Source organism: Bufo bufo, chromosome 4, assembly GCF_905171765.1.
Source record: "Bufo bufo chromosome 4, aBufBuf1.1, whole genome shotgun sequence".
Lineage (NCBI taxonomy): Eukaryota > Metazoa > Chordata > Amphibia > Anura > Bufonidae > Bufo > Bufo bufo.
Window position 1 is genome coordinate 544664360 of NC_053392.1, and position 13062 is coordinate 544677421.

At 42.0% G+C, this 13062-nt stretch overlaps 1 protein-coding gene across 2 annotated transcripts in view; it reads right to left on the reverse strand.

Moving 5' to 3' along the window:
* Positions 1 to 13062, reverse strand: part of KIF16B (kinesin family member 16B) — a 355224-nt gene that overhangs the window by 113305 nt on the left and 228857 nt on the right. Inside the window, exon 24 of one of the 2 annotated variants that reach the window (XM_040429996.1) lies at positions 8703 to 12045. The exons of the other annotated variant lie outside the window; for it this stretch is intronic. Coding sequence (XP_040285930.1) covers positions 9985 to 12045 — 2061 coding nt within the window. The 3' untranslated portion in view covers positions 8703 to 9984. Of the gene's footprint in view, positions 1 to 8702; positions 12046 to 13062 lie in introns of those variants that run through there. 2 annotated transcript variants of the gene reach the window in all.

The window sequence follows — 13062 nt, forward strand, 5'->3', positions numbered from 1 at the left end:
TCCTTTTCCTGTACACAGCAAAGAAGACGACAGAAGAGATGCCGGCTGCGCGTTCAAGTGGATTAAGGGGAGTTAAATATTATATAATTTTTTTTTAACCCCTCCAGCGCTATTGTACTATGCATTCTGTATTAAGAATGCTATTATTTTCCCTTATAACCATGTTATAAGGTAAAATAATACAATCTACAGGGTGGGCCATTTATATGGATACACCTTATTAAAATGGGAATGGTTGGTGATATTAACTTCCTGTTTGTGGCACATTAGTATATGTGAGGGGGGAAACTTTTCAAGATGGGTGGTGACCATGGTGGCCATTTTGAATCCAACTTTAGTTTTTTCAATAGGAAGAGGGTCATGTGACACATCAAACTTATTGGGAATTTCACAAGAAAAACAATGGTTTTAACGTAACTTTATTCTTTCATGAGTTATTTACAAGTTTCTGACCACTTATAAAATGTGTTCAATTTGTTGGATTGTCAATGCAACCCTCTTCTCCCACTCTCCACACACTGATAGCAACACCACAGGAGAAATGCTAGCACAGGCTTCCAGTATCCGTAGTTTCAGGTGCTGCACATCTCGTATCTTCACAGCATAGACGATTGCCTTCAGATGATATGAGATGTGCAGCACCTGAGACTACAGATACTGGAAGCCTGTGCTAGCATTTCTCCTGTGGTGTTGCTATCAGTGTGTGAAGAGTGGGAGAAAAGGGTTGCATTGACAATCCAACACAATGGGCAGCACATTGAACACATTTTATAAGTGGTCAGAAACTTGTAAATAACTCATGAAAGAATAAAGTTACGTTAAAACCAAGCACACCATTGTTTTTCGTGTGAAATTCCCAATAAGTTTGATGTGTCACATGACCCTCTTCCTATTGAAAAAACAAAAGTTGGATTCAAAATGGCCGACTTCAAAATGGCCGCCATGGTCACCACCCATCTTGAAAAAGTTTCCCCCCTCACATATACTAATGTGCCACAAACAGGAAGTTAATATCACCAACCATTCCCTTTTTATTAAGGTGTATCCATATAAATGGCCCACCCTGTACACAACCCTGAACCCAAACCCGAACTTCGGTGAAGAAGTTCGGGTACCAAACATGCCGATTTCTCTCACGCGCGTGCAAAACGCATTACAATGTTATGCACTCGCTCCGAAAAATCGTGCATGTTCCCGCAACGCCCGTGTGAACCCAGCCTAAGGGTTCATCCACATGTGGCACAAAGGCTGTGAGATTTTCAAAGTGGATGAGATAAAAAAAAAAAAAAAAAATAATCCACAATGTGAGGTCAGTTGACATGGTTTCCACTCAAATACGCTTGCACACTCCATGTCCATGTTTTTTTCTTTACGCAATGAAGATTTTAAATGAATAAGGGCTCATGCACACGACTGGCAACATCCGTGCAATTTCCGCAGACAGATCCAGGCCTATTCAACTTGAATGGGTACATGACCCGTCCGAGCCGCAAAAAAAAATAGAACATGTTCTATTCTTTCAAGTGAATGGGCCCGCATCATTGATGCGGTGCAAAAATGGTCAGGGCCCGTATATATTGCGGACCCGCTACGGGCCAGGCCAGAGCGCGTTCCCGTGCATGAGCCCTAAGGGTAAGGTTTGTGGGCAGATTTCACACCGATTTTGGATCAGAATTTGTGGTGACAGCCACAAGGAAAAAAGAGCAGCATGAACAACCCTAAACCTTCCCTCAACACTGGCACAGCCCTGACAGAACAGGCATATGCACTGTAGGCCCAATGCTCCACAATTACTGCCCCAAAGGTGGTTTCTGTGTGTAACAGAGCGGTTGTTTCGCCATGACAACTCCTTTTTAAAATTCAGCTGACCTGACAACTACTGTGGGTGCGGTATCTTAACCTGCCCTGTGCCATACTATTATGCCACTTCAAGTACTTATATTATAAAGCCGGCACCTCTTCTCTCACAGCTGGGATTGGAGACAACTCTGATCCTGACAGTTTAAATGTGTATTCAAACTGCATACCCTTTATGAATTTGGCCAGGACACTCACCAGCCCCTCGCTGCACCGCTCCCCGCTCCTACTGGTCCCCTGCCTGTAAACTTCCGACATGGCCATGTGCGCCGCTGTGGCCAATCGATGTTAAAACGGTTTTTAAAAGTAATAAACCATAAGAAAAAGTACATTGGTTGTCTTCATAATTGTACTGACCTGCAGAATAAAGCTGACATATCATCTTTACCGCACAGTGAACACCGTAAAGGCAAAACCCTGAAAACAATCAGAATTGTGGCGTTTTTTCACATCATCACCACCCATAATTATACATCAGATGTACCAAAAAATGGTGTCATTAACCCCTTAGCGCACCATGCTATAAATACACTGCATGGCAAACTGAACATAAGGTGCTCATTCGATTCTGGGGCCGGTATTTCAGAAGTAGCACTCTAGGACCACATAGGGGATATTTCTAAAAACTGCAGGATGAGAGCAATACGTTTGGAGTACTAGTTCTATTTTTTTTTTTTTTAATCTGCCAAAAAAATGGAATTTTTCAATTTCACTTTAATTTATACAGGCTTTCTAATATAATATATTGTTTCACTTCAGCAAAGGCATTTATCATGTAGACAAAGTGAATACAAAGCACTTACTAATGTATTGTTATTATTCATATTGCCTCCTTTCCTGGTTTCATTCATTTTTCCATCACATTATACACTGCTGATATCCAGGGCTTCAAGATGAATCCAGCCAGCAAAGGAGGCAATTATGGACAATCACAATACATTAGTAAGTGCTTTGTATTAACTTTCTCTACATGATATACTGTATGCAAATGAGCCTCTAGAACAGTGATGTACCTTTTAGAGACAGACTGCCCAAACTGCAACCGAAAATCCCACTTATTTATCGCAAAGTGCCAACACAGCAATTTAAGCTGAATACTACAGTCCAATATAGTGTATCTTCCCTGTACTTTATCATTTAACTATAATAGCCTGTCTACATACAATGCGCTGCACCCTGCGCTGATGAATGGCAGGAAAAGTCTTAGGCCCCTTACACACGGGAGATTTCCGCGCGGGTGCAATGCGTGAGGTGAACGCATTGCACCTGCACTGAATCCGGACCCATTCATTTCTATGGGGCTGTGCAAATGAGCGGTGATTTTCACGCATCACTTGTGCGTTGCGTAAAAATCGCAGCATGCTCCTCTTTGTGCGTTTTCCACGCAACGCAGGGCCCATAGAAGTGAATGGGACCGCATTTTCACCCACGTTTGCTAGGAGACGATCGGGATGGGGACCCGATCATTATTATTTTCCCTTATAACATGGTTATAAGGGAAAATAATAGCATTCTTAATACAGAATGCATAGTACAATAGAGCTGGAGGGGTTAAAAAAAAAAAAATAAAAAAAAAAAATAAAAAAAATATTTAACTCCCCTTAATCCACTTGTTCGCGCAGCCCGGCATCTCTTCTGTGCACAGAAAAAAAAAACTGTGGTGACGTCACTACGCTCATCAAATGGTCCGTCACATGATCCATCACAGTGGTAAAAGATCATGTGATGAGCGCAGTGATGTCATCAAAAGGTCCTATTCCTCAAAGAAGAAGACAGAAGAGAAGCCGGGCTGCGCGAACAAGTGAAAATAATTAACTCACCGTAATCCACTTGCTCGCGCAGCCGGCATCTCTTCTGTATTCTTCTTTTCTGTGTACAGGAAAAGGACCTGTGGTGACGTCACTCCGGTTATCACATGGTCCATCACATGATCTTTTACCATGGTGATGGATCATGTGATGACCGGAGTGACATCACCACAGGTCCTTTTCCTGTACACAGCAAAGAAGAAGACAGAAGAGATGCCGGCTGCGCGAGCAAGTGGATTAAGGGGAGTTAAATATATATATATATATATATATATATATTTTTTTTTTTTTTTTTTTTAACCCCTCCAGCCCTATTGTACTATGCATTCTGTATTAAGAATGCCATTATTCTCTCTTCTAACCATGTTATAAGGGAAAATAATACAATGTACACAACACCCGCCGATTTTTCTCACATGCGTGCAAAACGCATTACAATGTTTTGCACTCACGCGGAAAAATCGCGCATTTTCCCACGACGCACCCGCATCTTATCCGGGCCAAAAACATGACGCCCGTGTGAAAGAGGCCTAAGACATATTTGTACACACAGAGAAGGCTCTGCGTGTCGCCTCTGGCACCCATGCCATAGGTTCGCCATCACGGCTCTAGGGCATTGTCATTACACCTAGAGGCTCCGCTCTCTCTGGAACGGCTGCGGCCTCTGCACTTTGATTGACAAGGCCAGGCATGCTCATGGTTACCGTGTCAATCAAAGTGCAGAGGGAGCAGAGCCTCTAAGTGTAATGATAACGCCCTGTTGTCATTTTATTTTTCTCAGCAATACGGGCACATGTGAACATGGGACCAACACAGATGCCTTCAGCTGCCAAGTGCACATGTAACAGGTCAGCCAGTGTCATAGGTACAAATCTGCTGACAGATGCTCTTTTAAAGCACTGGCACAGTGCAACATTTAAAAATGTTCAGTTAACGGGATTTGGCCTAGAATCAGTAGCTAAAAAAACATTCATTTCTATGTAGGTCACTCAAATATAAAAATTACATTTCCTGTGTGTAAGCTAAATTATAAAATCATACAGTAAACCTAGTACAACATAATTTGTGGGTTAAACAGGTTGTCCGGGCTTTTACTACGGATGACCTATCCTCAGGATAGGTCATCAATATCAGATCAGCGGGGTCCGATACCCAGAGTCCCCACCGATCAGCTGTATGAGGAGATGGCATGCGCACATGCCATCTTCCTTCTCTTTTCCTGCTCGCCATAGACATACAGGGAGTGCAGAATTATTAGGCAAGTTGTATTTTTGAGGATTCATTTTATTATTGAACAACAACCATGTTCTCAATGAACCCAAAAAACTCATTAATATCAAAGCTGAATATTTTTGGAAGTAGTTTTTAGTTTGTTTTTAGTTTTAGCTATTTTAGGGGGATATCTGTGTGTGCAGGTGACTATTACTGTGCATAATTATTAGGCAACTTAACAAAAAACAAATATATACCCATTTCAATTATTTATTTTTACCAGTGAAACCAATATAACATCTCAACATTCACAAATATACATTTTTGACATTAAAAAACAAAGCAAAAACAAATCAGTGACCAATATAGACACCTTTCTTTGCAAGGACACTCAAAAGCCTGCCATCCATGGATTCTGTCAGTGTTTTGATCTGTTAACCATCAACATTGCGTGCAGCAGCAACCACAGCCTCCCAGACACTGTTCAGAGAGGTGTACTGTTTTCCCTCCTTGTAAATCTCACATTTGATGATGGACCACAGGTTCTCAATGGGGTTCAGATCAGGTGAACAAGGAGGCCATGTCATTCGATTTTCTTCTTTTATACCCTTTCTTGCCAGCCACGCTGTGGAGTACTTGGACGCGTGTGATGGAGCATTGTCCTGCATAAAAATCATGTTTTTCTTGAAGGATGCAGACTTCTTCCTGTACCACTGCTTGAAGAAGGTGTCTTCCAGAAACTGGCAGTAGGACTGGGAGTTGAGCTTGACTCCATCCTCAACCCGAAAAGGCCCCACAAGCTCATCTTTGATGATACCAGCCCAAACCAGTACTCCACCTCCACCTTGCTGGCGTCTGAGTCGGATTGGAGCTCTCTGCCCTTTACCAATCCAGCCACGGGCCCATCCATCTGGCCCATCAAGACTCACTCTCATTTCATCAGTCCATAAAACCTTAGAAAAATCAGTCTTGAGATATTTCTTGGCCCAGTCTTGACGTTTCAGCTTGTGTGTCTTGTTCAGTGGTGGTCGTCTTTCAGCCTTTCTTACCTTGGCCATGTCTCTGAGTATTGCACACCTTGTGCTTTTGGGCACTCCAGTGATGTTGCAGCTCTGAAATATGGCCAAACTGGTGGCAAGTGGCATCTTGGCAGCTGCACGCTTGACTTTTCTCAGTTCATGGGCAGTTATTTTGCGCCTTGGTTTTTCCACACGCTTCTTGCGACCCTGTTGACTATTTTGAATGAAACGCTTGATTGTTCGATGATCACGCTTCAGAAGCTTTGCAATTTTAAGAGTGCTGCATCCCTCTGCAAGATATCTCACTATTTTTGACTTTTCTGAGCCTGTCAAGTCCTTCTTTTGACCCATTTTGCCAAAGGAAAGGAAGTTGCCTAATAATTATGCACACCTAATATAGGGTGTTGATGTCATTAGACCACACCCCTTCTCATTACAGAGATGCACATCACCTAATATGCTTAATTGGTAGTAGGCTTTCGAGCCTATACAGCTTGGAGTAAGACAACATGCATAAAGAGGATGATGTGGTCAAAATACTCATTTGCCTAATAATTCTGCACGCAGTGTAGTATCAGCAGACAGGAAAAGAGAAGGCAGGCGGCACATATGAACTGCGCGCGCTGTCTCCTTATACAGCTGATCGGCGGGGTGCCGGGTGTCAGACCCCTGCCGATCTGATATTGATGAACTATCCTGAGGATAGGTCATCAATAGTAAAAGCCTGGACAACCCCTTTAATTCCAGCTTCTTGATGCGGTTTCTTTGTACACCCTCAACTATAACTTTTACAGTATCGGTTCTTCTCTTAACACTACTGTTCCACTTCAACAGCTTTGGCGCCAGGAGGAGCCTCAGTCGCAGGTTTCGTCAAAAATACTGGACAAAATAGCACAGCAAGCACTAACGGTTTTGTTGAAATTTTGGTTGAAATCATCTGCTTTTAGCAACTTTAGACAAATATTTAGGCATGTTTACCCTTTAAGGTAAGCTTTCTTTAACAGCTATAAGCAGAACATCAGAACAGGTCATATACACAAGGGGTACATAAAAATACGGTGGAAAATCTAACGAAAGCCTCAGCCTCCAGAGACGTGTGTATCCAAGTGTAATTGGGATAGGAAATTCAATAATACCTTGTGTGAAAACCTATATAGAAAAGGTTCATTTAATAATAAATGCTAAGCTTCCATACAAGGGAAACATGTTATATAATGATATATGAAGATAATAAGAAACCCAATTTCATAAACCTCAGCTGTAGACGGCCATCACAAATCAAATGTGGGAGTATATAAAATGCTGGTAATTTTAAAGGCAGCAGTACAGGAACGAGAAATACAATAAACGACAGAAAACACGATTATATCCCCAATCAATAGTTTATTCATTACAATGTCAGATCTAAAAGTGTCAATGTAGTGTGACAAACAAACTCTCAAAGACATTATACTCAAAGATACAAGGCGTAAAGGGGATTGAACACACAATTTACAGAAGGCATTTTAAAATGGAGCATGGTCGTGTCTGTAGAAATGGCAGAACGGCCCTTTCAGAAACACAGAGACGTCTTGAAAGCTTGAACTTTTGGGTCATCCTGGGGACAGGCCTACAAAATGCTGCAAAGCCAAATCATGACGAGTCGCTGTCCTAAAACAGGGCATCCAGAATCTTTTGTTTTCCCTGTAAGTAGCGAGGGGATACTAGCCGATATTTAGGATTTATTAGAAAAAATGGGGGTCTGCTGATCCATGTACTGAGGATGTACCCTAGTCTACGCAGGTTAAAAGGGACTAAAGGGACAATCCCATCTTCACATAAAGAGTTGAAAGGGCACCCGGCATCTCTCTGGACACGTCTGTTGTAGCAAATACGTTTAGTCTTCATGAAATTAAAAATTCTGCAGCATCTTTTCTCAAAAATCTACATGGTGCTGTTCCTGTGTTATTCCTCCTGAAAATCTATGATATAATTGACAACTGGGTAGCACCAGTCTGACACTGTCCAATCACTGCTGGCCGTGTAGGGACACACCCTTTCCCAAGGAGAATGGGAACACCCAGTTGGCAATTTATTCATAAATGTATAGTAGAAATAATAGAGGAATTGCAAAATACATAATCAGATGCTCCAGAATTTCATGGGGACTGCAAGTGTTTCCTAAAAGGAGAGGTGATACAAAAATGGAGGAACAGCACCCCAAGAAGCAAACAAAATTCAGAAGTAGAGTGGGTGCTTGGTCCAACTCAAAGTAGAGGCAGCACTCCATAGCCACGTAAACCAAAGGGGTGGCCTATTCTAGATGCAACGTTTCGACTGAAGAACCTTTTTTTTGCTTGAAAAAGGCTTTTCAGCCAAAACATTGCATCTGGAATAAACCACACCTTTGGTTTACATGGCTATGGAGTGCTGCTTCTTCTTTTCATTTGATATCAGAAGAGGTGACAGGTCCTCTAACACCTCGCACATCCAGACATTAAAAGGAACCTGTCCCGTTGCACATGGTGTCTGAGCTGCAGGAACCAAGTTATAGAGCGGGAGGAGCTGAGCAGATATAACTTATCATCATTTATTCATTTACATTCCTGCTCATTCTGCGCTTCCAGGTCCAGGAGGCGGTCCTATCAGTGATTGACAGCTCTCTCTATACACAGTCATAGAGGGCAGGCTGTCAGTCACTGATCGGACCGTCTCCGGGACGTCAAAGCCCAGAATGAGCAGGAATTTAAATGAATAAGATAATTGTGTGTTACTGAACCTTTCCCTACAAATCTATATACAGATGTAGTAGAGTTAACACTCAAACTTAACTCACCATGATATCCTGTCACAAAAGTCATTGAAAAGCAATTGAGGGTGTCGGCTTAAAAACGACTCCTGGCACCCCTGCCGATCAGCTGTTTGCTTCCTCTTTAACGTTTATCTGCAAGCTGTTGACATTATTGTGGCGGTGCTTGGTAATTACAACTGCTTAGTCCTAATGATATGGAGGAGATGTAATAACCCTGCACCAACTCTACAAAGCAGACAGCTTGCAGGTAACCACTGAAGAGGATGCAGTGCAATACCGGAAAACTGCACTTTTAATTTCTGTCTCCACTTCTCCACGGTGTGTTGGGGTCGACCAGCCACTAAGTTCCCAGGGAGTCGCCGCAGCCATACAACTATGGCTGCGCTATGAGAGACTGTGAGAAAAGCGCAGTACAAATGCTTTTCATTATATACTGCCTTGCGGTCTCTTTGTAAAACACATGGGTGCTTTTCCGAAACTGGTTTTAGTCAAGGAAAGATAGGCCTTTTTTTCTTCTTTTTTTTTAAGCAAATGTCTGGTGTGACAGTCTACAGGTATCTCTTATGCTCATCCCTAACCTCCTCCTCTCCTTTAGGTTCACACTAGTGGTATTAAACTGCTACCACAATCCTGGTTCTTGTCATGGCCACATACTGTATGAGGCTGATGATTCCCTCCAGTAGCCTAAGCCTTTGCTAAGTCCTTTAAAGAGTTTATCCAACACTATAGCAGGCCTCACAGATTGTCCGATCTGGGGGAGTGATCATACTTACCTGGTCCCGCCACTGGGTTCGGCCTTTAGAGCTGCACGCCCGGCTCTTCACCTCCCTGTTGCGTTGATAGCAACATTCTGTTCTGACAATGGTGGTGGTAGGAAGCATGTAACCGGTGCAGCCAATCGCTGACCTTGCATCACAGGGGACAGCCACTGTGAGGTCTGCTATGGTGTCGGATCACCCCTTTTAATAGACTGCACTGGGTGGGCATTGCTGGTGACATCGCTAACAAGCTGCTGCCTGCACCTTCCATTTTGAACCTGGGAGCCTAGAAAGGAAATGCTAAGAAACAGAGGAGAGGTTAGTATTTATTACGTTTTCATTTTTTTTTTTTTTTACTATGACTTACTATAATACCTAACGAGGAGCCTAATACAACTGTCCTACTTTCCTAATTAGTTTCTACAACTGCTAACACATCAAATTGGCAGCAAAAATTCCTCTTAATACTATTATAAAAGCGCCGAGCTTAAATGTCTTCCACACCACAAAAAAGTTGTGGTATGTTTTTTAGGACTATACTATTGCAAAAAAGTTAAGTGCCTTATAAGAAAAAGTGCATGTTTATATGAGCTTAGTGTCAGTCTCCACACATCTATAGTTAGAGATACATTTTCTTTAAGGTCTGACTGCGAAATAACTGAAAGCAATTCGTTCTCATTCATCTCTATTGTAGATTTCTTGTCTGTGTTAGAAAAAACAATGGTGATTTTGGTTAAATCTTCCTGATCTGTTAAGACAATGCATTTCACGTCACTGAGAGAATGCAGCTTTATCTGGTCAAAACGTGATGATGACGGACTCTTGACGTCTAAGTTTGCCTGAAAAACTCCATCAAGTACAAGAGCAATAGATACGTTGGTGAGAGCCAGTGACATGTATACACATTGCCCATTCATATGGTCTACCCTAACTGATGTGTAAAGCAATAAGTGCATGTCTCCTAATGCTGGTTTTGAGCCATTAGTATTTTCATGTAGAAGATACGCCACATCAGCTAATGCGCTCTTGAAGGTGCATGTCACTTTGAAGCCATTATTGAAGACAAGGTCAGAGACATCTGCATTCCAGTCAGTTGACAACTCCATCAGATCCCCACTCAAGAGTGGATGACTACAATATTTGGCATAGTCTGAATCCGTCACTTGCATTTTTGTTAAGACTTGACATAGCTGCAGAGTACAGCTATTGTCAAACGTAAATATAGTCACGGGGGAGTCCTCAAAGGAACCGAGGAGCTGTAGGCTTTGTCCTCCGAAACTGATGTGAAGCTCTTCCAATGAACGGACCGGAAGAGTAAAAAGAAACATTGATTCAGTACCTGAAAATATTATAAAGCTAAGATCTGATTTGGACAAGAGTAGACAAGCAAGTCGAGGTTCTGGGTGACTCTTATTACCAACAGAGAGCCAGTAGACATATCTACATTCGTTCTTTTTGATGCACAGGTTTGGCACAGTAGCGAGGAAGTGATCAATAATTTCAACTGCGCAGCAATTTCTTAGTTCCAGTAGTTTATTCGGAAATTTCAAGAACGTACTTGCCAAAAAATTAACATCATCTGTCTCATCATCCTCAAATTTCGAAAGATGGTGTCTTCCACCAACTGCATTTTCCTTCCCTGGAGAAAACTCAACCAGCATTAGCTTCTCCCCATCTGTACTCTTTGTGTTTGTTGGAACTATGTTGAAGACTTTTACCTTGTTCTCGTAAGGATGCAGAACTTCAGACTCTCCTTCTTTCTTGTTTGACTGTGCTGATTGAAAATAATTCACAAACTGCAAATCTTTAATACGTGAAAGACCTGGAAGATTCTGGACACTATCCACTTGCACGCTGCATATCGTCTTGGCTTGCTCGATAACATTTTGCAGAGTGGGAAGCTGCCTCTCTTTATAAAGATAAGAAAACTTGGTAAAAAGATTTTGCAAACTGTATTTATAATGTGTTGACGCTCGGCACAAAGGGCTATCGCTGCTCTGATCACAGTCACGCTGGTAAACGTGAGGCTGTAAGAGGATACCCTGGTGAGTTGGGCAGAAACACTTGTTCTCCTTTAAATCATTTTCAGGAAACATATTGGTCTCAGAGAGATTACAGTGAGATATATCATTGCACTCGGGTTGCTCATTATCAAGCGTCTTCATCTTGGAGGAGGACATCTCCTGGAACAAAGTCCGGTCAGGTTCCATTTTAAAGAAATCGCGGTCACCAGACACACTTTCTAAATGCTTCCCTTTGGTCTTGGCAGGAATTTGCTGAGAGGCAGATGAGATATTTTGATGAGCGCATTTGCTGTGTGAGAGATTACTACTGAGAAGGTGACTTGGTTCACGTTCTCTGTCAAACAGAAAGTCAAAATATTCACTAATGGATGATCTATTTTTCCCTTTCTTATTCTCTTCCTTCAAATGTTTCTCTTGAGAGTCAGAACATTTTTGTGTGAAGAAAGAATATAAATTAGCAGTCACGGGATTCAGATTCTGTCTTTCATGAAGCACCATTCTCGTAGGTGGTGAGGATTCTGCTCCGATCTGGGGAACAGATAGCCTTCTACGATTTGCCAGAGGGTGTTGAACTTTCTGTTTAAAATGTTAAAGAAAGGAAACAATCGAATATTTCCTTTATGGGCATATACTTAATTCCAGTGAAGCAATTATTGTGTGATTAGTGCTGATTTAGGAAATACCCCTGATTCCATCACTTTATTTATGAACAGTATATACGAACAATCAGACAATTATATTCTGAGATCTTAATCCTTAAAATGACAAAAAGTCCCTCCAACCGGTAATCCCCCTTCTGGCCCCATTTAGGAGTCAGCACTTGACTGCTATATTCCAGTAGTGCTGGTATTGTGAATGAGCACAAGCCTGCCGCAATTATTTTCAATGTGAGCGACGACACCAGATGTGTCAATCACATGGCCATCCAGCATGTCCACCCGCCACAATGTATGCTCTGGTCGGCTTAGTGCCAAGACATTGCAAACAAGAAAAATCTATGCACAGAACATGGCATTGCGTGGGCATCGTAGGGACAGTATTGTGGCAGAAGGGAGTCACGTCCTAATAGACAGTGGGACATGATAATCCATATAATATTTTTGGCAGTCCCACAGAAATAAATGGAGGGCGGTCGGGCATGCACGGTCCACTCTCCTTCACTTTGTGGGCTTTGTTCTAGAGATAGCTGTGGATCTTAGAGGATATTAGGGGCATATCCTAGCAAAATGCTCCCAATGTATGATATTGACCAACCCCATTAAAACTAGCTAAAAAATGAATCAGGGAAACTACTGGTCATGTAGGACAGTGTTATTGTTCTCATAGGCAACTGAATGCTGGGCTTAGCTGGTAATTTGGCAAAAATCATTGCAAAAATACCAATGTGCCCAAATTTACAGGTATTTTTAACTATTCTACAAACTAATTAATAAGGAAAAACTGTACAACAAATGCACTGGCCTTATGGTTCCCACTGATGGCCAAGCCATTGCTTAGTTCACAGCTATCATTCTAAGAAAGTGCACATTTGGGTCAGTCAATGCGCATGTATATTCTGATGAATGAGGAGGGAGCACAGCTGCCTAAAAACTC